At 43.9% G+C, this 25,285-nt stretch overlaps 2 protein-coding genes across 5 annotated transcripts in view; one reads left to right on the top strand and one right to left on the bottom strand.

Annotated features, from left to right (window-relative positions):
- Nucleotides 1-7,573, bottom strand: part of STX8 (syntaxin 8) — a 217,647-nt gene extending 210,074 nt beyond the window's left edge. For all 4 annotated transcript variants that reach the window (XR_013975177.1, XM_080923415.1, XM_080923413.1 and 1 more), the window contains exons 1-3: nt 7,464-7,573; nt 4,058-4,157; nt 617-711 (exon numbers count right to left, since the gene is read on the bottom strand). Coding sequence is in view for 3 of the 4 variants with exons in the window: in XM_080923415.1 (XP_080779541.1) it covers nt 617-711; nt 4,058-4,157; nt 7,464-7,552 (284 nt within the window). In the remaining variant the exon portion in view is untranslated. The remainder of the gene's footprint in view (nt 1-616; nt 712-4,057; nt 4,158-7,463) is intronic.
- Nucleotides 7,574-8,357: 784 nt separating this feature from the next.
- The window catches only part of CFAP52 (cilia and flagella associated protein 52), a gene marked incomplete at both ends in the record, with an annotated part of 37,839 nt that continues 20,911 nt past the window's right edge, over nt 8,358-25,285 (top strand). The window contains 4 exons of the mRNA XM_080923495.1: nt 8,358-8,427; nt 17,211-17,410; nt 17,768-17,904; nt 22,358-22,486. Of these exons, the coding sequence (XP_080779621.1) occupies nt 8,358-8,427; nt 17,211-17,410; nt 17,768-17,904; nt 22,358-22,486 (536 nt within the window). The remainder of the gene's footprint in view (nt 8,428-17,210; nt 17,411-17,767; nt 17,905-22,357; nt 22,487-25,285) is intronic.

Below are 25,285 nucleotides of genomic sequence, written 5' to 3'. Positions count from 1 at the left end.
TTAAAAAGCAGAACGGACGTTACTGACCAGGAAGCAGAAGAGTACAAGACATCCCAAGGCTGAGAGGTTGCTTAGCTGGGGGAACATTAGGCTAGCATGCACAGAGCCCTGATTCTATCCCCAGCACCTCAAAAAACTGGGTATACTGGAGTATGCCTTTATCTGAGGTCTCAGATGTGGGGGCAGAGATTTGGCTAGAAAGTGAGTCTGAGTCCAGCTTGGTCTACTGAAAAAAGTGGGGGGGATGTTCTGCAAAGTACAGCAGGGAACCACTGCTCAGAACTGTCATGGAAGTCCTCTGGTTGGAGCAGCATCAAGCCATCTCAGGGCAGTGACGGAGAGCAGTGTGCAACTCTTCAGAGCACTGACAGAAAGCATTAGCTTCCTGCCTGCCAAGGGTACACCCAAAGGAATGTGTCCCTTAGGTAGGTCTCCCCTTGCTAGCACAGTCACTGTAACAGTGAGCTGACACTTAAGACAGAATGCACTTATAGAAACAGTGTGGAAACCAAGTCCTCCTTGAGCTGTGGGAAAATCTGGATGGCCCAGATTCCTTCCTGCCTTAAGATTGTTTTTCCTCCCACTCCAGAAAAGGTGGATTTGTTTACATGGATACATCTGGCGTGTCGACACAGCTCTTAGAAGTAAGTCCTTCAAAAGGTCGATCTTTACCTTCAGATTCTTCAGCAAAGTTCTGATTGTCAAGGTGAGCTGCAAAGAGAAGGACACAGCCTGAGTCCCCTGGGCCTGAGGTATAGCATCTGCTAAGTTTTAAAGGCCTTGGGAGAGAGCCTTAGCCTCCCAGGGACACTCTCAGGGTTGTAAAGGTCTCAGTGGCACCCTGGTCTAGCCACCCACCTGGAGCTTGTACCCATAGTGCACCTGCCCATGGCGACCCCAGGGGAACACAGATATGGAAACTGTTGGCTTGCACTCATGCTCAGCTGGAATTCTTCTACACACTGTACTCCATCCACCCTGGAGCCATGCAGGAAATTGTCTTCCCCCAGTCCCTGGCCAACAGCAAAGCCCCATGGTTCCCTCAACCGTGCTTCAGATGACAAGGTGTCAAGTCCCATTACCGTCCTGACTGGTCTCTGGGCACTCTGGTGTATTTATAGCCCATGTGAACACTGGAGAGTGCATGTTCTTTCTCCATAAGAGGAATGTTAACCACGCATGGCTCTTCTACGAACTGTGAGAATTTTCTCCAATCATCCTAAAAACCCAGAGGACATGTCTGTTTGTGACTCTAAAGATGAAGAATGGGTGGGGAGGGCCCTACTCTGACATTTGGAAATGTGAAGAACAAAGGACCCACTTAAATGAAAACATATTGGACTTGGATGAAATCAGAGGGATATTAAAAAGGCAGAACGCCACTGTTGTCACTGCTGTTTGCTAAAAGTAGCAGGTACGTGGGGCATGTTGCGGTGCGCCTATAATCCCAGCTCTGGGGAAGACTGGAGGATCTCTAGGAGTTCAAGGTCAGCATGGTCCAGGCCAGCCAGTGAGACCCTCGATCAACAAAACAACAACAAAGTAGCAGCTATATAACTCAGGGAGAAACAGGACACACACATGCGTGCATGCACGCACGCGCACACACACACACACACACACACACACACACACACTGATGAGCAAGGTAACAAGTGTAAAGCAACTATGCAAGATGTCAGCAGCCTGGAAAAGCCTAGCTTTGTTCTAATATCCCTGGAAGCCAAAGGAGCCACCCATCATGCTGATGTGAAGCTGAGGGGAAGAAGTCCTCTAGGTAAAGAGTAAAGAATAAAGCAAGAAGCAAAAACTCTAACCAGCTAGGAGCAGTAGTTTACACCATGCCTGACTTGTGACGCTTCAGCAGGAGGACCACTTGAATCCTGAACTCAAAGCCAACCTGGGCAACAAAGACACACACACACACACACACACACACACACACACACACACACACCCCAAACTCTATCTACAGGGTACAATAGACACAAAACACAAAACACACATACACACATGCACACACACACACACACAGACTCAAATGTAATTTTACAAATTATATAAAACAGAAAGTTCAGAATATAAAAAAAGAAGAAGCAAAACTCAATTCATACTTCAGCTAACACAACCTCAGACAAAAGCACTGACTTAAGTAACTGAGAAAAACAAAACAAAGAGACCCCACATGCCAACCCCACTCAAGGATGACAAAATGCTAGTAAACTATCTGCAAACTCAGAACTGCATTAAAAAGGAAGAGACGCTACCAAGAAGTATGATTTAATCTTGCAAGGTAAGAATGGTTTAGTGCTAAAAAAACCTAAGCTCGCAATGTCAAGGATTAAAAATAAAATAAACATATGATTAGCACAGTATGAGGAAGTTATAAATAAAACAGCAAAAACAGCAACAAAAACCTTAAGAATAGACGCTACTGTCCGAATGGCATCATTTAACCGTGATCCCGAAGTTCTTGCTAAAGGAACAAAACTCATGAAAAACGGAGGGCTCAAGGGAAATTAAAGCATTACTTGTAGGTGGAGAATAATGCACTTGGGAAAGTTAAAGAGAATCAGCTCAGGGCTGGGGAGATGGCTGTCAGGAGAGTGCTTGCCACGCAAACATGAAGACCGGAGTTTGAAACCCAAGCACACATGTAAAAAGGCCAGGCATGCTGATAATCCCAGCACTGAGGACGTAGGGAAAGAAGTATCTATGGGGCTCATTAGCCATTTAATTGACCCAAATTGGTAAATTCCAAGGTCAATGAGAGATGCTGTCTCAAAACAAAATAGAAAACAAAAATCCCACAAGCAAACACACAATAGCAACAACAACAAACAGCAATCAAGCAAGCACCCATCCTTAACCTCTGGTCTTCACACGGAGATACACACACGGAAGACACACATAAACACGTCCACACACCACACACACAAAGAACTGAATCACTGCAGTAATCAAGCCAAGCTTGGTGCCTCAGACCTACCATGCCCTCACTTGGATGGTAGAGGTGGGGGATAAGGAGCCCGAGGCCAGCCTGAACTACGGAAGGACAGCCTGGGCGTGTGAGAGCCTGTCTCTTAATTAATTAATTAAAACATAAAATGAAATCAACAGAACCTAAAATAAAATGTAAATTGGTACCGGGCACACAGTGACTCTGCAGTAAATACAATAAATGCTGTTAGAGTGGATCAAAAGGAAGCACTATTAAAAACCTAAAACCCTACTTAATCCACAAATTCACTACCTGTCTATTTAAAATCCATTCGGAAGCTTGTTACTGATAGTTAAGATACGGTGCAAATTTTAAGGGACATTTCATAAAATGACCTTGAAATGACAAACATCTGTAATCTCAGAGCTTAGCAGAAGACATCATGGTGTAAGACTAACTTGGATTACACAGCAGTTCCAAGCCGCTCTGGGCTACACAGCCAGACCCGGACTCAAAAATAAATAAACAAACAAACGGATGAACGAATAAAATTACCCCGAAGGGAAAAATGAGAATGAAAATATGACAAATGGTATCTATGCAAAATAAAAGGGAGTGCATATCATACTGCACATGTGATCAAGCATTGCATTATTTCTTTGATGTGTTGCTTACTCTATCTGTTGTTGAGATAAGATCTATGTAGCCAAGACACTTGGCTAAGGAGCTGTTATAAACAAAACGTGGGGGGCGGGGGATAGGAGATGGCTTGGGAAAGTGCTTGATGCACAAGGGTGAGGATTTGTGCTTCATCCCACACAGGGGCCTAAAAGTCAGGCACAGCAGCCTGCGCTTCCAATCCCAGCACTGAAAGGGGTAGGGGGTCACATCAGGACACCAGACGATCCCTGGAGCTAACTGACCAGTCTGACTAAGTTGGTAAGCTCTGGGTTCAATGGCAGACCCAGCCTAAGAAAGACAAGGTGGAAAGTGACAAAGAAAAAACAAACACACACACACACACCACCGACACCACCCCCTCCACAGCATGTGCCAGATCTAGCAATGCATTCAGACGTCAGAGTTCAGCAGCACGCTGATTCCTCCATGTATTACCTTAGGTGTCTTCTCACCTCTTCTTTCACACTGATTTCGTTCTTGGATCTTCTCAGCGATTTCTTGGGCAATCTGACAAGTAGAATCGTACGTGGAGAACCTGCATCAAGGTCAAAGTCATGTTAAACCTCTTTAAAACAAAGTGCTGCTGGGCTGGAGAGATGGCTCAGTGGTTAAGAACATTGACTGCTCTTCCAGAGGTCCTGAGTTCAATTCCCAGGAACCACATGGTGGCTCACGACCATCTGTAATGGGATCTGATGCCCTCTTCTGGTATGTCTGAAGACAGCTACAGTGCACTTATATATTATAAATATTTTTTTTAAAAAAAGAATGCTAGGTGTGGTATTGCATGCCTATAATCCAGGCAGAGGCAGGAAGATCTCTGTGAGTTCAAGGCCAGCCTAGTCTAAGGGAACACAATGACAAGGAGATGCTGTTTCAGGGCAGGAGACACAGAGGCAAAATGAGAAGTGACAAGCAGAAGCACACTGCAGGGACAGCAGGAACTGTGGACAGGCTAGCTGACAAGGGAGCCTGGCCGACTCCTAACCCTGCCAGAGTCCTCTCAGAACACTGACTGGCTTTTCACTTGCCACTCATTGGGTTTGAAAAGATTCGAACGAGCTAAATGAGGGGCTGGCTCGGTGGTTATGAGCACTGTTGTTCTCCCTGAGGAACTGGGTTCAATTCTCAGGTCCCACATCGTAGTTCAGAATTGCCTCATTCCTTCTTCTAGCCGCTGTGAGTTGCCAGGCAAACACATAATGCTCAGACATGCATACAGGTAAAAATGAAAATAAATATCTTAAGGAAAACAAAGAAGATTCAGGGCTGGAGAGATGGCTCACAACTATCTTTAATGTGATCCAATGCCCTCTTCTGGTATATCTGAAAAGAGTGACAGTGTACTCACATAAAATAAATTAATAAATCTCAAAATAGTAGATTCAAATCAACGACCAGTAGCAGCCAGAGTTTTCCTTCTCACATTTCAACTTCTGTCTCATCTCTCACACTAGTCTGCTCCTAAGAAGTGGGGACTCTTGTGCTCATGTGAATGATGTATTTTCCAGGACTGTCCATTTCAAAATGTTGAAAACTGCTGATGTCCCCATTTTGCCCATAAGAAAATAACTTATTTCTCTAAAATATTCCAGTACTGGAAGTAGTAGCCTATATAACCTCAGCTACTAGAGGCAAGAGAATCATAACTTCAATGTCAGTCAGCTAGAAGCAGCTTGGGTAAAACTTAAGTGATCTGTCTCAAACTTTAAAAAGAAAGGGCGGGTGGCTAAGGGCACAGATCACTGGGGAGGCATTTTTCTAGCTTGTGCAAGGCACTAGGCTCAGTCACCAAAGTGTCCAGCTTGGGCTGGGAATGTGGCTCCAGGTCCGACACAGAGAATTTTGCGTTGTGAACTCCACAAGTACTTCAAAGGCAGTGTCACCCCTAAGCTTAGACTCACATATGCATCAATATGAATCATTGAGTATAGGTGTGTGCATGCAAAAGAAAGTAGGTGGTTTAAGAAAAATACTGCAGAGTAGTAAGAAAAAAAAAGGTCCTAGCTCTAGCTGCCCCACACTTTTCTTATCTCCACACTGTCATCTATGAAAACAGGAGCTTCAGTCCGGCTCTGTGACAGCACATCAAACATAAAACCCATAACAAAATCCTGCTGATTAGGAATGGGACCTAACTTAACTCTAGAGCCTGGGAAGGGAAAGATTACTGATGAGAGAGGTGCTCATTCAGGCTGGGCCACAAGAGGACACTTTAGGCTGACTTCTAAAAAAAGGACTAAAGCAGATTTCCCTAAGGGAAGGAGAAGCAGAATCTAAACACTGTGGAAGGCACATGGCATAAGCAAAGATGAGAAAAAGAAAGCATGCCTGGCATGTTCTGCCACGTGGCGGTCCTGGGTGGAAGGTACAGTTTAAACAGGACAGATTAGCAGAAGCCGGTCCTCTGCAGCGCATGGCATGGAGTCAAATGAGATCAGACTTACAGGAGAATTTTACCCAAGACACTGAAGTGTTTCAACTCTTTGACTGTTAGTCTTAATTGTTTGTCTCAGTGGCTTTCTCATTTGACAGCTCAAATGACCAAACCCAGGGTCTTGCATGTGGTGAACAATCATCCCTCACTGAGCTACAATTTGAAATAAGTTACGTACACTCAGATGATGCACCGATATGCATTCAAAGTCATGGTTTTTAAGACTACTTAATGACATGGAGAAATGCTTCCTGTTTTGTAAAATACAAGCAGGATATAGATTCAAACAATAAGTGCACTGAAAAAAAAAAAGCGAGCACTGATTGTTTCCAAGTGATAAAGATGCTATCCTTTTTCCTTAAGATACTAGGTAGTCTCTAAATTTTCTACTAGGGGTGTATACAACTGTTCAAACATTATGGGAAAACTCAGCACTTGGCTGGGCATGGTGGCAGAAGCCTGTAATGCCACCATATTTGGAGACTAAAGCAAAATGATCAGGAATTCAAGATCAACTGGGCTCCCTGAGATACTGAAAAACAAACAACAAACAATTCAGCAACTGGCCCAAATAGCCTACATCCCACGTTAACTCTAATTCTAACCTTGGGATCCACTCTCTTAATATTCAAAACTGTCTGCCATCAAACAACTATAAATAGTACCAGAAACACCAACATAAGGCATATTCTTCAACACAAACTTTATAGAGATACAGTGTTATAAATTATTAATCAGGAAGGTCACGACTTTATATCAGTTTGTTCCTTGTATAAGGATATCTTTCATCATTCTCTCCTTGGGGCTTCTTTGCTGGATAAATGGTCCTTATCCGGTACTTTCCGCACTATTTGCTGACATAAGTCTTCATGATACTGATGCAGGAAAGGGTAAATGCCTTATCACAAGTGCAAAATTTCCCTCCCAGAGTCCTACAAGTTTTCTGTGAAGAGCCCATAACACCGTGCTCAACTAGCTACTAACTAACTGGTGACCGTGGCGTGTGGATTTCAGTTTATTCCCTTCCTGGGGATTAATGAGTGAAGGGATATCCCACTAAAAGGTTATTTTGTCCTCACTTTTACAGGAGCCCAGGGAAGTCTACGCATGCAGTCAGCCACAAGCAGAATAGGCGAGAAGACCCCCCCCCCCAAAAAAAAGGAGTAAATACTCGACTGCTCAAGTCCCAGCTTCCCCAGGTCATAGTCTACCCTAGGACCACAGTTAGCACCGAGTAGGCAGTACGTGGCTGAGTCCCCTCGATAGGGGGAGGATGCTCGCCCGATCCTCATCCCTAAGATCAGCAGCCTCGAGCTCAACTATGGTCAGGCTCTGCCAGTTCCTGGCAGCCAGTTCCACCCCCAAGTTAGCCCCCATACACTGCAGCCAACACCCGCAACTCACCAGGGGTCTGGGGCCATGGTGCAGTCTCCGTCTGCAGCTGGGACACTTCCTGCTCGTAGCAGCTGACTACGGCGGCCCTCGCGGTTCATTTTCCGCAGTTCGGAGGGTGCGCCACCCTAGCCCAGCGTTTGCGAAGTGAAACCTGTTTTACTGACCTCAGAATGACGCCCCCGCCACCCAAAGAGCACCCTTGGGAGATAGTGAGCTGCAAGAATCGATTTTTGTTAATTTACATGAATTGGACATAAAGAAAATGGTTAAATTGTTGAACAGAATCAAAACATTTTCCCAGGGAATGGAAGTGCTTCAACCCGGGCTCTGAGCTTTTTTTTTTTCTTTTCTTAATTCAAAACAAGCCGGGTGTGATAACTCATGCCCGGAATTCCAGCACTTGGATGGGTGAGGCAGGAATTATACATAGAGGCAACATACATACATACATACATACATACATATAGTTGCATACTGTACTGAAACGTTGTTAGTATTTTTTTAAATTTTATTTTACAAGGAAGTATCAATTCCATGTTTTTATATCAACCTTTTCGTTACAGGCAATTTTCTGTGCTCAATTATTCTATGTTCAATTATTTTTAATAATCATCTTGAGAAGCCTGATTTTATAGTTGAAAAAGTCACAGACCTTTACGCGGAGAGGAGGAAATTTACCTGGCGCACTTACTGTCAACCTACTACCTACATTTCCAGAATGAATAAAATACATAATAAGGAAGTCCTCCCTACATTTGCAAGAGGGGAAAAACAACTCAAACTCAGTGGGCTGGGTTTCTGCTCCGGCGTAGGGCTAGCACGCATGCGTGCTGCGCCAGTTACCATAACGACCAAAAGACGCTGCACCCTGGAGTTGGGGAATCAATCAGCTGAAACTCCGGGATGGAAGAACAAGTTTTACCTGAGATGGACGTAGCCGAACTGGAGCTTGAGGCTGTGATCGGCTTCAATGGTGAGGCAGAGGGGATGGTGGCAAGAGTCTGGCCAGGTACCACCCGCCCCTGGATAGTGGAGGATCCTGGCCTCGTTCCCGAGCCTCAGGAACTGGCATGGGTGTAGTAGCTCAGATTAAGCTCCATATTTAGAGACCAAATGGGCCTAACTCAGTAGGAGTATGAATAAGTGTGCCCGTCTATCTATCTCTCTCAAAGTAAGAACTCTCAGAGGTTTAAGACCAGATGGGAGGGGAAGTGGGACATTAAGGGAAAAATCTTGTTAGTTCTGGAGGGACCTCCCTGCTGTGCTCACGCGTTACTTGTGACTGTCATGGTAAACATGGAGAAAAATATGCCGTGATTTGGGGGGTGGGGGGATCGTGTTGTGTTTGGGTTGTTGCAAAAAGGCAAGGAATTACATCTTAGAGGGAAATTTATTTTTTAAAAATGAATGTTGTAATGCCTGAAAGCTTTTAAGGATGTGGTGCGGAACGATTACTGAGTAAAGGTTTAAGCATTCGGGGCCTTAGCTCTTAACTCTGTTGTACTGTGCCACTCTATTTGAAAGCCAGCGTTTTCTTTATCAGAGCTCGCACTATCTTTAGAGATGGATAAATATTAATGATAAGTGACCCCTAGTGAGCTGGAAAAAAAAAATTCTGGTGAGCCAGACAGTGCAAAGACAGACAAGATCTGTAACTGATTTTTTAAAGGAATTTATTTTATGTGCATTAGTGTTTTGAACCCTGGTCCTGGAAGAATAGCCCATGTTCTTTACCACTGAGTCATCTCTCCAGCCCATAATTGAATTCTTGCTAACACAGTAAGGAGAGAATCGGAAAAGTGTATCAAAGTTTGGGAGAAAGCTTGCCTTTTTATTTTTATTTTTAAGTTTTTATTTTTTAACTCTGTATGAGTGTTTTTCTTGCCGTGCATGTCTGTGAACCTGTGGGAAAGGAGTCCAGAAAAGAGCATCAGATCCGCCGGGACTAGAGTTATAGACAGGCGTGAGTCCCGTATGAGTGCGAGGAATAAAAGCTGGGTCCTTTGGGAAAGAAGCTAGTGTTCTTAACCGCTGAGCCAACAATCCAGCTCCTTGTTTTATTTTTAATAATGTTTATGGGGTGGAGGAATGAACAAGGAAGTGCAGGTGCCCATGACCAGAAGAGGGCACCCGCTCTGGCTGCAGTGGAGTTACAGGTGTGTGTTTCCAGGAAGTGAGTTCAGGTCCCCTGCAAGAGTAGGGTACACTCTTGCCGAGACTTCTCCAGGGCCCGTGGGAAAAGGTATTGCAGATTTGAAAGAAGCCAAGGAAAGACTGGATTTATTCTTGTAAAAAGACTCTTTTTGAATTTAAATAGCCTTTAAGCAAGGGCTAAGGATTGGGGTTGGGGTGTGGATTATTGCAAGTAGCCAGAACAGGAAGGAAAGAGGGAGAGACAGAAAGTGAAGCTTCAGGACTGGAAGAACAAGGTGGGGGGCAGCGATGGGCTTGGAGGTCAGAGGCCTTAAATGCCGGATAATGGAGCTTAGCGTTTACATGCAATTAATCAAATGTTGAAATTAAGCCAGACATAGTGACACATGCCTTTAATCCCAGCACTTGGGAGGCAGAGGCAGTCAGATCTCCATCTGCCTTTCTCATTACCACTGCCCACTTTCCAAGTTGATTTTCTACACCTCCTATCAATCCTGTGTTCCTTTCTTGGAATTGTTTTTCTGCTATATTTAGACAAAGTTGACTCTTTTTGTTTGCAGCTAGGAATCTTACCTATGTAACTAAAGACATGCACACCTGCCTTAGATACTTTTCTATTGCTGTAAAGAGATAATGTGAACAAGGCAGCTTATATAAGAAAGCACTTAACTGAGGGCTTGTTTACAGTGTCAGAGGGTGAACCCATGCCTGGCAAGGAGGCAGGCAGGCATGGCACAGGAGCAATAGCTGAAGAATTCTATCTTATCCACAAGCAGTAGGTGGAGAAAGAGACCGTTCCTGGTGTGGGCTTTTGAACCTCAAAGCCAACCCTCAGTGGCAGGTCTTCAACAAGGCCAACCTTCTAAATGTTCTCAAACTGTCACAATGACTAGGGACCAAGCATTCAAGCATATGAGCCTGTGCAGGCTGTTCCCACTCAAACCACCACATCCCAGTAGACTCGGCAGCCATATCATAACGCAAATGCATCTCATGTAAATCCCACAGTCTCCAGTTTAAATGTCCAAAGTCTCTTCTGAGTGTCGAAGCAACCTCTTAACTGTAACCCCCAGGAAAATCAAAAGCAAACCACATACACCAACATACAATAACACAGAGTATACATTACCATTCCCAAATGGAGGAGGGAGTGGCATGAAGAGAAAAAAAGACAAAGGGAGACAAAACCCAGGAGGACAAACTCCAGTTTCTGTAAGTCTATGTTTGCTGTCAAAGGACTTAGTGGTTCCTAACCTTTCTAATGCTGTGACCCTTTAATACAGTTCTTCATGTTGTGGTGATTCCCCAACCATAAATTTATTTTGTTGCTACTCCAGAACTGTAATTTTTCTACTGTTATGAATTATAATGTAAATATCTGTGTTTTCCCATGGTCTTAGGTGACCCTGTGAAAGGGTCATTCAACACCTCCTCCCAAAGGTGTCACAAGCCATAGATAGGTTGAGACTGGCTGGCTTAGATGGCTTTTAGGGTCTCCCAACTCTTTCCAGCTTTCTTGACACAACAGAATTCTTTCTCTTGGGCTCAGTTCATACCCTGTTTGCAGCTCTCCTCAGCAGACATACCATGGTTCTGGACTCTAACATCTTGGGGTCTCCAATGCAATCCGGGCATCACTTTCTCAGCTAGCCTCACTCTGTGGCTTCTCCAGGCCACCAGGAAAGGACACCCATGCCACATCCCAAGCCCCAGGGGATTCCCATAGCTGCCAGAAGATTCCCAAACCCTTTACTTCTGTATCCATCCCAACAAAGCCAGAAAGCAGGCAGCTAAGGCTGTTGGGAACTAGTCCCCTTCTTGCACCCATTTGTATAAACTTGGACTCCTCGAAGCTTTCCTTATGCAAGTTGCAAGATTAGCTGGGTAGGGCATTACCTGGAGTTCTCACTCCCTCTACTGCATATAGCATCCAGCATGAGACTTGGCTACAATGTTACTCTTCCTGATTCTCTTTCTCTCCTCAACTGGTCATCTTGTATTTCTTTCTGTCCCGCTTTCTCTTTTTCATTCTGGATCTAAGAGTGGCCACATGATATAGTCAGGACCAAATTGTACTGAAATCTATGTCCGTTCACTTTAATACAAAAAATTGTGGATTTAGCCTCTGGAAGATTCTTAGGACAAGGGCAAAAATGAAGCAACGTTCTTTGCCAAAATATCCCCAAAATGGTCTCTAGTCCATTCGCTGATGCTGCTCACCTCCTGATCTGGGCCCCCATGGCCCAAATTGCACTCAGCACTGCTGTCTTCCACACTCCTCCTAGGATGGCCCATTCAGCCCCACTTACAGCAGTTCATCCTCTGCCCTAAGTCAAAGTCCCGAAGTCCACAATCCACTAACAAGAAGCATGAACGGGTCTGCTACAGCAATATGACACTGATGCTAACTTCTGCCTTAGGTAATGTTCTGGTGCCATGAAGTGACACCATTGATAAGTTATCTCTCTGCTGGTGAAATGAGCCAATTCAAGCCAGATTAGAATATGTTAAAGGTAGGTTTATTGGGAAGCTGCTCTTGGGAAAGTCCATTGGCCCCCAGGGATTGAGGTCAGGGGAGTGGGAAGACAGAGAGAGAAGAGGAAAAGAAGAGAGAGCGAAAGAGGGGAGATCAAAATGTCTGAATTATATAAAAGAGAAGCCTCTGGGGCATGGGTAGCCCAACCCCTAGGCTGGAAAGTTCAGGGTTGGGGACAGGGTATGCCAGCCAGGTAGGGACTGAAAGATTCAGGGAGAACCTGGAAGGCAGGTCTACGCTGATATGTCAAGTATGCACCTCAGTCCCAAATCCAATCCAAAACCAAACAACTTTGATGGAGGCAATTTATAAAAGAAAGCATTTAACTGAGGCATGCTTCCAGTTTCAGGAGGTTGAGTCCATGACCATTGTGGGTTGGGGGCAAAGGCAGGAGGCAGGCTGGCAGGACACGGATGCAGTAGCTGAGGGCTTCTATCTTATCCATTAGCATCAGGCAGAGAAAGAGACTGTACCTGGTGTTGGACTTGGAAGTCTTGAGTAACATCCCACCCAGTAAAATCCCACCCCTGCCCCCATCAAGGCCATCCAACCCGATCCTTCCTAAACAGTCCCACCAGCTGGGAACTAAGCATTCAAATGTGAGCCTCTGAGGGTCATTCTGAACCAAACCACCACACACCAGACTTCAACCCCAACCCCATTCCTAGCCCCAAACCCAACTCCAACCCCAAAACCAATCCAAGTCCCAAAGCAACACCTACCCAAACACTAATTCCACCCCTAGCCCAACCTTAACCCCAACCTTGACCCCAACCTATCCCAAACTACAAAATAAAAGAGTATCTTTTGACATGCATGCTGATTTATAAGGCCTTTTGTTATAAACTGCAAATTCATATTCCTTGTTCCTATTGTTGTTGAAAACTTTGTTTTTCTTCTTGCTTTGTAGAGGCTCTTTGCCTATTAACCAAGAATCCCTTTTAATCTGCATATGTTACAAATCCCTTCTGGCTTGGGCTTTTCTTTTCCTTTTGCCTTTTGTAGCTGGAAAATCAGATTTAAACACAATTGAATAATAATCAACCTGACTTTTTTTTTTTTTTTTTTTTTTTGTTCCTAGTTAAAAAGCTATTTCCCACACCTGTGCAAACATTAGGTCCTGTTTTTCACATTTAGATCTTTGATTCACCTGGAACGTGTTAATCCTGTGAAGGGGGAAGCAATGGTCTTATTTTACTCTTACCATATGGGTAGCCATATGAATGTTTATAAAGAGCCCCAAATTAGGAACAAAATTATATAGTCTTAGTAGAAATAGGTGAAAAACATTAAATTTACTTGAATGAGAACTCCCATAAAGAAGGAGTTGGGTATGGTGGCGCACACTTTTAATCCCATCACCGGGGAGGCAGAGGCAACTGGTTCTCAGAGGGGTTAAGGGCAGCCTGATCTACATATCAAGTTCCAGACCATACACAGCTACACTGTAAGACTGTCTCAAAAAAGAAAAAAGAAATGGAAGAAAGGAAAGAAGGAAGGAAGGGAGGGAGGGAGAGAGGAAGGAAGGAAGGAAGGAAGGAAGGAAGGAAGGAAGGGTCTCATTGTCGCCAATAAATTCTTACAATTGTCATGTATCAAGGACCTTTTAAAATCCAAGAAAACCATATTAATAAATACATTGGCTATTTTTAAATGGAGGAACAAAAAAAGCAATCAAAAATACTTTTTTGGCTTTTTTTTTTTCTTTCCTTTTTTTTTCTTTTTCTGTGTTTGATTTTGTTTTTTGACACAGGTTCTCACTTTGTATCCCTGGCTATCCCAGAAATCACTATGTAGACCAAGCTAGCCTCCAATTCACAGAGATCTGCCTGCTTCTGTCCCCTAAATGCTGCTATTAAAATGATTGCTATCAAGTACAGCTTCAAAAAAAGGTTTTTAAATACCCACTAATAACTGTAATGTAAGACTTGTATAAAGAAGCCATAAAAAGGGGGACATAAAAGAGTACGTAAAACATGCCCTCTTTTCATAACATAGCATCATAAAATCAAAATAATTTAAATCATTCTGTACCTCTAATAGAACATGCCAGCTGACTTCAGGGTTTACATTGGAAGATAAACATGAAGAATAGGCAGGGTTTGGGACGGATGTAGCTCAGTGGTAGAGCTCTTACCCCAGTGTACACAAGTCCTGGGGTTTGAGCCTCAGCACATTGCAAAGAAAAATAAAGAGTTTTTTAAAACAGTCTTCTCTAAGATGAGTAATAAGCAATGATACTTCCTATTAAGACTGACTTAAAAGCACTGTTACTCATGAATTGGTTCTTGGCAAATATTGGCAGGGAAGGAGCTGCCTAAGAAAGATGTCTCATTATGAGAGGCCTTGGGCTTCTTCAAAGAACCTGCCATCATTTAGAACAGTGAGTTGTGGGTTGTTTGCTTTTCCTCTAGTCTTATGGCAACGTATTTGAGTAGCAATATATATTATTTTAATGTATTTTATATTTTAATACCTATTTTATAAATAAATAATATATGTTATAATAATATATTCATATATCAGATTATCTCATAATATAAAATATTTAATATATTTCAAATAAATGTAAAATGTGCAAAGGGATGTTTTGATACATGGGAGTACTGTGAAGCAAATCCCACAGCCAAGATAATGATTATTATGTTTAATGTTTTTCTCATCTGTGTGTGTTATGCTGAAAATACCAAAGATCAAGAGTGTTAACAAGCAGACACTGACATTGCAGTACTGCTGTCTTAGAGTTTCTGTCACTGCGGTAGTGACACCATGAAGTAACTTGGGGAGGAAAGCGTTTACATCCTGATCACAACACATCACTGAGAGAAGCCAAGGCAGAAACTGGAGAAGATCTAGAGAAGGAGGCAAGAAGTTGGAGGCAGGAACTGAAGCAGAGACCACGGAGAGATGCTGCTTACTAGCTTGCTCTCCATGACTCTTTCAGTCTGCTTTCTTGTATCATCAAGGACCACCTGACTGGGGGGTAGCACATCCCACAGTGGACTGGGCCTTCCCACATCAATCACTAAGCCAGTCTGCCCTACAGATTTGTCCATCCGCAGTCTGATGGAAGCATTTTCACATTTGAGGTTCCTCTCCCCAGATAACTATGGCTTATGTCAAGTTGGCAAAAACCCACCTAGGATACTAACAACAGTCCCTGTGCTGTATACCAGGTCTCCAGAACGTTCTCATCTCACAAAATTGGACCTTTGGACCCTTAGACCCTTATCTTCCCATTTCCTCCACTTCTGGCAACCACTGCCCTACTCTGCTTCTATGAGCTCCGCCCTGTAAGGTTCCATTTTGTATTACCTTTTCAATGCCTGGCTTACTTCACTTGGTACGATGGGCTCTAGAGTTATTAAAACCTCAGAGAAACTGAGCACACATTTTTGGAAAGACATGAAAATGACCCTTAGGCATAGTGGTCAGATGCTCAACATCTCTTCATAAAGAAAATTCAAATCAAACTACAGTAAGAAGACACAGCAGCTTCAGGTTGGTTAGCATGGCCACTGTAAGAAACACAAAGACACTATGTATTAGTGAGGATGTTGAAAAAAGAGAACCTCTGTATACTGTTCTGAGAATGTAAATTGGCCCAACCATTATGGAAAACAGTATGGTAGTTCCTCAGAAAAAGGGGGTGGGTAGAAGAAAAAAAAAAAAAAAAAAACAATGTTACTATATGGTCCAGCAATCTAACTTCTGGGTTTTACCTTAGTTTAGGGTTATCATTGTTGTGATGAAACACCATGACAAAAAAAGCAACTTGGGGAGGAAAGTGGTTATTTGGCTTATACTTTCTCATCATTGTTCACTGTCAAAGGAAGGCAGGACAGGAACTCAAACAGGGCAGGAACCTGAGGCAGGAGCTGATGCAGAGGCCATGGAGGGGGTGCTGCTTACTGGCTTGCTCCCTATGGTTTGCTCATCCTGCTTTCTTACAGAACCCAGGACCACCATCCCAGGGATGGCACCCCCACCATCACTAGTTGAGAAAATGTTCTACAGGCTTGCCTACAGCTGGATATTGTAGAGGTATTTTTCCTCCTCTCAGATGACTACAGCTTGTGCTAAGCTGACATAAAAACAATCCAGCACAGGCTTACTTACCCCAGAACAAATGAAACCAGCATTTTGAAGTAGTATCTAAACCAGCATGCCCATTGCATTATTATGTACAATAACCAAGATGTAGATACACCCCATCCATAGATGAATGGATAAAGAAATTATGAGATGCACATAGGCATACTGTAATGTTATTCCACCTTTTAAAAGATGACCCATCTTGCCATTTGCAAAATGCTGAATGAGCCTGGGGGGATTTTGCTAAGTGAAATAAGCAAAACTTCTGTCTTTAATTGTTTGCCGTAAGTACTCACAAGCTCCCTGTGTCTATAGGCCAGTCCCTCAATAAGCTGCCCTATGCATGGTGCGTGTCATTCTATAATCATGTTTGCTCCTTCTCTGGGACTGCAGCCTGTGCTGTTCTCCAAGATCAGCCGCCCCCAGGCCTTACATGGGCATTCCTTGTTTCTCTCCTCAAAGCCTAGCCAAGGAGCCACCTCTCTATCTCGTCCCCTCCTCTTCCCCTGGGACCAGGAAGTAACACCTTTTTTTCCTTCACCCAACGATTAGCTTCTGCTCTTTATTGACACACTCAAGAACCACATAGGGAAACGACACCTTCGCCTACATATATATCCACGCTTCTCAGAATTAGAGAACCTACCGTAGGGCTTTGCTGTGCTAAGTGACGGTTCCAGACATCAGCATCTCTAGTAAGCAAGTTGGAAATGAAGAATCCTAGCTCACTCCAAACCTGAATCTGGAACCATTTAATCCGGCTCGCTGGGCAGTTTTATGCACGTCAGAGTCTGAGAAGAACTGTTGCTACACAAGTTCCTTGTCTGTGAGATACAATTACCTATTACTCCACACTTGTTTAAGTTAAGGTTTGTTTTAGAAGTGCTGTCTTTTGTACTGTGATTAAAAAAAATATATACTAGCCACATCTGTACCTGGCTGTAGTTATTTTTTTAATCTTTCTCTTTTAGGACACGTTCCCAACGGTCTCAAATGCCATCCTGACCAGGAGCACCTGATCTATCCCCTGGGCTGCACTGTCCTAATCCAGGCAATAAATACGAATGAGCAGAATTTCCTACATGGCCATGGTAACAACGTCTCCTGTTTGGCCATCTCCAGGGAAGGAGATTATATTGCCTCTGGACAAGTCACATTCATGGGTTTCAAGGTGAACAAAATGGGAACCATTCACTGGGAGTATACTTAGAGGTGCCCCCCCCCCCGGAAGAGCTGCCCGTCTTCCGGTTCCTGGCTCTGTGCTCTCAGACGTCCTCCCTGTGCCTTCTCTCGGTTTCAGCCCATCAAGCTGCCCCTGAAAGAGACTGGCATCTTTGTGCCGGATGCGGCAGCTTGTGACTGTAAATGCGGAGCTTAAGTCTGCGTCTGCTTCCTTGCTGTCTGTCACGTTCATACCACGTGATCCAATACAGGAAGTTATTGATTATTTCTCTCCAAGAGAGGTAGCCATCCCTTCTACCTCAGCTACAGCCTGTCTATGATCTGACAGCGTATCCTTGCCCCTCAGGCAGACATCATTCTGTGGGACTTTAAGAAGAGGGAGCTGATTGCTCGGCTGTCACTCCACAAGGGCAAAATCGAAGCCCTGGCCTTTTCGCCCAATGATCTGTACTTGGTTTCACTTGGTGGCCCAGATGATGGAAGGTAACAAATTCTCACATGACTTCTTTCCGAGTTTCTTTCTTCTCTTCTTCCTCTTCTTCTTCTGGGAAAGTTGTTGGGTTTTCTGTTTGTTTGTTCATTTTTTTAAGACACTGTTTTTCTGTATAACCCTGGCTGTCCTGGAACTCACTCCATAGACCAGGCTGGCCTTAGACACAGAGATCCACCTGCCTCCACTCAGCTACTTACATGTCTTCTAGCAGGTGTTACAAGTAACTTGGCCCTTTCCAGGCCCTCTGTTGGTCCGCACACATCTGAATGTGCTGCTGCGTATGAAAAGGCCATGAGGAAAAAAGTAGCTAAGAAGAGCGCCCCTCAGCTCTGAAACCACATGGTCATCACCTGCTGTCTCCCTGCTGCCAGGGCCCAGCTACAGACAGTCTGATCTGAGCGGTCTGGGCTCCAGGAGTCATGCATGGTGTCCTGTGCACCTCCATTCAAAGACTGTTGCTGTCAAGGACATCACGACCACAAGCATGATAAGAGTCACTGTGGAAGACAAGGGTGCTCTGAGTACATATTTTAGGTCAAGTGTGTGCTGAGAACTTTAACTGCAATAGCTCATTTGGGCCTCATACCTGCCCTTTAGAACGGAAGAGGCAGTGCCCAGTGACAGCTGAACAACTGAAGTCAGTAGGTGTAAGGAGCAGCCCCGACACAGAGTGCGACTCCAGAGGGGTATTTTTACCCCGCCCGACAAGTTGTGGCTGTCTTTGCCATTTGATGAACTCAGTAATATTTGGCAGAGAATGTACATAAAGTGAAAATGGAAGACTATATACACACACCAAAAAGCTGGTCATTTTTCTGGCCAGCCTGAGCTGTATAGAAAAAGCTTCCTATTGTGAAAGACAGTCAATGAAAACCACACTACTATTTAGGTGTCAAGGAACATAGGCAGAATCGGAGAACACACGGTGTGGAATCCACCAGGTTTGTTTCCACAGACACCGAGCATCTTGGCCCTTCCCAGGTCCTCTGTTGGTCTACCCACATCTGAGTGTGTTGCTATGTGTGAAAAGGCCATGAGGAAAACAGCAGCTCAGATGAGGTCCTCAGCTCTGGCTATACATGGATATTAATGCCTTGAAATACTTTTACGTATACCATAGTTTTCTTATTTGAACATCAAACGTGTTCAACGGTATATACAGTTCCATGTCCTCCAAAGCACAGAAATTTGCCAACATTTTCATGAATTTTGCAACTCTGGTAATCATTTGTAAGTGTTCCCACCATCTCTGGGCCATCCCCCTTTTGACTATTTTCTATAGCTGGAAATTTTCTGTTAGTGTTGTTACCTCTGTTAAACGCAACTATTCTCAGCCATGTGTGCACACTGAATCACTTGGAGAAATTTCAGAAGTACCAGTGCCTGAGGTGTCCTGGAGACTGGCCATTAAGCCATCTCACCTCCACCCTCTGCTAGGAGCCTTGCCTGGGAAAAACTCTCACCTCTGGAAAGCCTTGTCACTTTGACCTTGATTTAGACTATCGAAAAGTTGCTTACAGAAAGTTAGTGCTTGAAGAACCCAACAGATAAACTTTTGTTTGGCCAGGAAAAATGCAATACGACCATTTCTGATTGGTCACTGTGGTAAGAAAGGCAGGGTTCTGGCAGCTAGCTTCAGATAGTTGGCCTAATTTTGAAGCTGCAACAATGGTCCAGTCCACCCAATCCTCCTGGTTTAAGTGTAGAGGGAAAATGAAAACTTCAGTAGATAGTGGTGAACATTCTATGGTTTGCCTTTCTGCATACAAATTTCAAAGTAAATTAATAAATAAACTTAATAAATAATTTATTAATTTTTGTATCAATATTATCATACTCTTTTTGTTATAATGCAACTTTCTTAGTTGCTTTTCTATTGCTGTAATAAAGTATATTTATCAGGCAACTTATAAAGGAAAGTGTTTAATTTGGTGTGCACAGTTTTAGAGGGTTAGAGTCCATGACCGTTGTGGCAGAAAGTATGACAGCCAGCAACCAGCAGCCAGGCACTGGACCAATAGCTAGGAGATTACTTCTTAAGACACAAACACAAGACTAAGAGAGACACTGAGAATGGTTTGAGTCTTTTGAAACCTCAAAGGCTGCCCTCAGTGACATACATTCTCTATTAATGCCACACCTCCTAATCCTTCCAAAACAGTTCCACCAAGCCTGGGATGGGAGGGAACCAGTATTCAAATATGGGAGCCTATGGGACCCATCTTCATCCTCTCATTCAGAACATCTATGTGTATCTATTGTTTGCAATTGCTGTGGAATTACACCATACATGTGTGCTACAAATTCAAACTGGCAAACTTACTCCCTATGCTGGTATGCTCCATTTACTTTTTAAAAAATGTACACTTTTTTTAAATAAATGAATTAAAGCTGCATTTGGCTAATATTTATAAGAAACTGTATTGTCCTACAATGGAAAAAAGATCTACAGTTCAAAAATATAAATCTCCCTGTGCCTTCCCTCTCATCCCATCTCAACCATGAAGGTTTCTGTTGGCTAAAGACTATTGAATGATGTCATTTATTATCTTGTTTAAACTAGGCAATGAAATAATGGGTTTCATTCTCTAACTTAAAAAAACTCAGAGGGTTGAACCCAGGGCCTAGAACAAGCTAAGGGCGTGCTCTAGCACTCACCTACACCTCTAGCTCCTATGACCACTTTCAAAGCATTATTAATTATATAATTATCAGTAATTCATAGTGCTATATACATATGCATACACACACAACTTTTGTGTGGAAATGTATTTGTGTTTCTTTTGAGTATGACACATTTGGACTTTGTTTTGTTTAAGGTGGGGTCTATGTAGCCCAGGCTGGCCTCAGACTTGGAATGTAGTCAATGGGGATGACCTTGAACTCCTAGGACCTGTGTGAACCTCTTGAGGTATTAGAATTAAAGAAGGAGGCACCTTATCTTAGTTGCTTTGTCTTCTGGCTCACCATCAGTTTAACATTCAAAGTGGTTACTTCACAGTTTTTCTACATTACATGGAATCTGTAGATTTATGTTAAGGTAATACATGATTGGACATGAGAGCGATAGGTGGAGAAAGGTCTAGGAAGGTGAAAGGGGAGGAGAGGAAGAAGAGATCGGGGAGGAACTGAGATGGAGGTAGATGTGTGTTTCTCTCAGCACATCTCTAGCTTGATGAGGTTATCATTATTTGTAAGGGTTTCTATGGGTCTTTTTTTATCTCGTATAGAAGGGCAGATTGTATCTTTGTTCATTGGATGTGAGCTTACTGTGTAGAGGGTGTGTGGGATTGAGAATTTAGTATATAAACCTGCCTGATAAGCTATCAGGCTTTGGAGTCATGCTTGTGCCGGGCAGTGGAGAAAAGGAACACGCTGGGGCGGTTGTATCCACCCAGGACAGAAGTAGCAAAGGGGTGGTAGAGTGAACTGTGCCGAAGGTCATGGAGGCCGCGAAAGGCTGCCAAGTTAGACATCCCCATAGTGTCGGATGGCCCCGAGCTGGCAAAGTGCAGGATAAAAGGTTAAGTACTTTTGTTTAATATTTGCTGCAACAGGCATTCATCTGTTCCCATCATGAAAAGGAACCTAAAGCCTTCACCGCACTTCCTCCCCCCCATTGCTGGTGACCTGTTGCTATACCTGGACTTCCATTTGTGTATAACACCTCCTGCAGGAAGAAAATCAGGACGTGTATGCAGGCCTACATTTTTACGCTGGCAAAGGCCTGTAACATTTGTTTTTCTTCTTCTTTAAATATTTTGATTCAAACGCTTACATAATTTCCCTTCTTCTCACCATGTGGGTCCCACACATTGAACTCAGGTCACCAGGAGCTAGCACCTTACTCTCTCAGCCATCTCACATCTGAAGGTTGTGTGTCTGGGGGAAAGAAAGTTTTGTTTTGTTGTTGTTGTTGTTGTTGTTTTGAAGAGCCAGTAGAGGCAAGAAGAACCCTTCTGGAATCCCAAGGGGTGAGTTACAGGAGGTTGTGAGACACCTGTCTTGAGTGCTAGGAACCAACCTATAGTCCTTTGGAAGTGCAGCAGGTGCTTTTAACCACTGAGCCCCATCTCCAGCCCCAGGGAAAATGTTCACGTGAGCTGGAGGCTTGCAAGCTCGGATGGTTACATGTCTGAAATGTCTTGATTGGATGGGTTCACTGGCTTCCAGCCCCAGCATCATTTTCCTCAAAGCTTTTAACGCATCCCACGCTAGTCTTCTAGTAAAACAGTGTGGTTGACTGTGCAGATGCTTGGGGGTGGCTGGGGAGGGGGAGGGAGTGGTGGTAGGGGTGGGGGGATGTCACGGGCAATGTTTGTGTCCCCTCACCGGTAGCGCTTTGTTTTATTCTTTTTTTTTCCCTAGAACCAGGAAAGGGTTGTTAACTTTGAAAGTCTGATTCCCCCTGTTGGTGTCTCTTTTCCCCTTCTTGTTTGGCAGTGTGGTAGTTTGGAGCATAGCCAAGAGAGACGCCATTTGCGGCAGCCCTGCGGCAGGCCTCAATGTCGGCAACGCCACCAACGTGGTCTACTCTAGGTGCCGAGATGAGATGTTTGTCACTGCTGGAAAGTAAGTTCTGCACCGAGAGAAGGTCAGACTCAGAGATGACCATGTCACCTGCACAAAAAACACACTTGTGATGCCAGGGTGTGGGGACAAGGGGGAGGGGACAAGTCTTGATCACTGAATGGATCCCTTGCTCTGTAATTTTTGTAAGCACCGAAGAAATCACTTTCGGCTGGATGCGTTTTTAAAGAAAGTTTCTTTGGAAGATGTTGCTGGGGAAAGGTTATGCTGGATGACTAAACTCTTTCCTTTAAAAACACTTTATTACATTTCTTTACATATTGTGCGGATGTGTGTTCACGCCTGTGCCACAGCAGGCATAGGGAGGTCAAAGGACAACTTTCTGGAGTTGGTTCTTCACTCCCATCATAGAGGTCCTGAGGATTGAACTCGGGCTTGGCAGCAAGCTCCTTTACCCACTTAGCCGCTTCACCAGCCCTGAACTCTCCTTAGGATTCTTCTTGTCACTGAAAAGACACGCTTTCCAATCTGTGCTGGCCAAGTCATTTGCACAATGGCATGGAATTCACTTTCCGGCTGGTATTTCTTACTACCTGCTCTTGATTTAGGTCTCCCGTAGTGATATTTCGCAAAAGAACCATGCCAGGATACTTCAGACTTTTAGCTATCAGCCACAGGACATGACTTGGGTCGGGACAGCCTCAGCCAGCTTCTGGTGTGCGACTTGAAGGTCTGAACAGAACCGGCATCTGTGCCACTGCATAAATTAATTTAGAAACTGGCGATCAGAGCCCTGAAACAGACATAAAAATGTGCTTTCCCACATCACCACAGACTTAAAGGGAAGAAATGGTGAACTGTAAGGCAGAAGGAGAAGTTTAGTGAAACTATCTTTGCAGTTTCTCTGTCATCTCTCATCCATGAAAGGTACAGACTGTCTGTTCCTTCCCCAGCCAGAGGAGGAATGTGCGCCGCCCTGCCTCTGTCAAGTATCCAGTCCCCACCTTGGAACACACACACTGCATTTATTCCATGGCTGAGTGAGGAAGACTCACAGAGAGTCAGCAAATTCCTTGGCAGCCATGAAAGCCCTCCCCTGTCAGGAAAATCAGGTCCTGGACCCTGCCCTGTTCTTTCCTTCTGCCCAGACTGAAGCTCTCCAGCCCCTCCCTACCTCCCCCCATTCTGGTCCTCAGAACAGCTTGACTCTGAGGTTTTGCTGGACCTGAGTTCTTTGGTTCCTTAGCAGCTAAAGGCATCAATCTGTTCTAATGTCTATGGGCAAATGTTTCTCCAAATTCAAACCGGACGTTTTATGGGAAACAATCTTTTTTTCTTTTTTCATCTGTATTCCAGGCTGGCTTCAATTTCTTGTTGACACCAGTGCTGGGAATGTCCACATTCCTAAGTAAGATTTCTGTTGTGATACCAGAATACCTGGCTTCACTCTCTCGGTCGTGGTTTTGTTTAGTCCGTTATGTGGTCCCCCCGAGACAGTCCAAGCATCCGTGTTTCAGCCTTCATAGGATATCTATCATCATGGCCATGGGCTAGAATGTGTGCCAGGGTACCCTCTCTCTCTGTCTCTCTCTCTCTCTCTGTCTCTCTCTCTCTCTGTCTCTCTTTCTGTCTCTCTCTCTCTCTCTCTCTCTCTCTGTCTCTCTCTCTGTCTCTCTCTCTCTCTCTCTCTTTCTCTCCATTGAAATATTCCTTGAACATTTACTATGTCTACAATTCTGTAAGCTAAAAATAAAAAAAATAAGATTAACAAATTCTTATTAACACTTTCTGCTTTGAAATGTGGGCAGAACTCTTTGTAGTGTTTTTTTTTTTTAATAATAGTTTTACTAAATCTTTGAGAATTCCATACAGCATATTTTGATTATATCTACCTTGGTATTGCAATTATTATTATAGAGCTGTTAATTCAGGTGAGCTTAACATACAGTGCTGAAACACCAGCCATATATTAAGTGCTGCATTATTTACTAACTTAAACTTTTGCCCATTTAGTCTCACATCTCTTACCTTGGAGACAGGAATCTCCAAATTAAAATATCCTCCATTAAGCAAGGTACATGTCTGTGATCCCAGCACTTGGGATGCAGAGGCAAGAATTTTAAGGCCAGCCTTAGTTACGCAGTGAATTTTGAGGCCAGCCTGGGCTACGTGAGATCCTGCCTCTGAAAGGGGGAAAAAAAGATCACTTTTAAAATGTTTCTCTACAAATGAGCTCCTCATTTCTCCTAACAGAGATTCGGTGTCCTGAACAAACACTTCCCCTCTCCCACCCCACCCTCTGCTACATTCCATTTAGATTCCACAAGAGTGAGATCAGGCAATGTTTGTCTTCCTGTGACTGGTTTACTCCAGCTAGCACAGGGCTTCTCCAGATGTCTACCTTTCTTAAGGGCGAACGGTTTTCCTTTGTATACATGCACACTCATCGTCCACTCGCTGATGGAAGGACACTCAGTGTGCACACCCCACGGCGACTACAGTTCATAATAATATACAGACCCGGCCTATGTTGCTGGGAGTGGGTTTCAAGTGTTCCTACCAGGAAGAGATAAGTAAGGTAACACACATGCTTAGCAGTTAAATTTAACCATTCCCCAGTGCATTCGGGTATTAAAGTATCATGCTGAATATCCTAAGTATATGTAACGTTACTTCATAATAAGAGGACACTTCTGAATATTAAGAACGCTAGTTTGCTCTACGTTTGTTTGCATGACCAATTTATTAATTTATCTTTGAGACATTATGTAGCCCTGGCTGTCCTGGAACTTACTATGTAGACCAGGCTGACCTCCGACTCAGAGATCTGCCTCCCTCAGT

This window comes from Micromys minutus (assembly GCF_963924665.1).
Source record: "Micromys minutus genome assembly, chromosome: 10".
NCBI classification, from domain to species: domain Eukaryota; kingdom Metazoa; phylum Chordata; class Mammalia; order Rodentia; family Muridae; genus Micromys; species Micromys minutus.
This window is presented reverse-complemented; position numbering and strand designations above follow the sequence as displayed.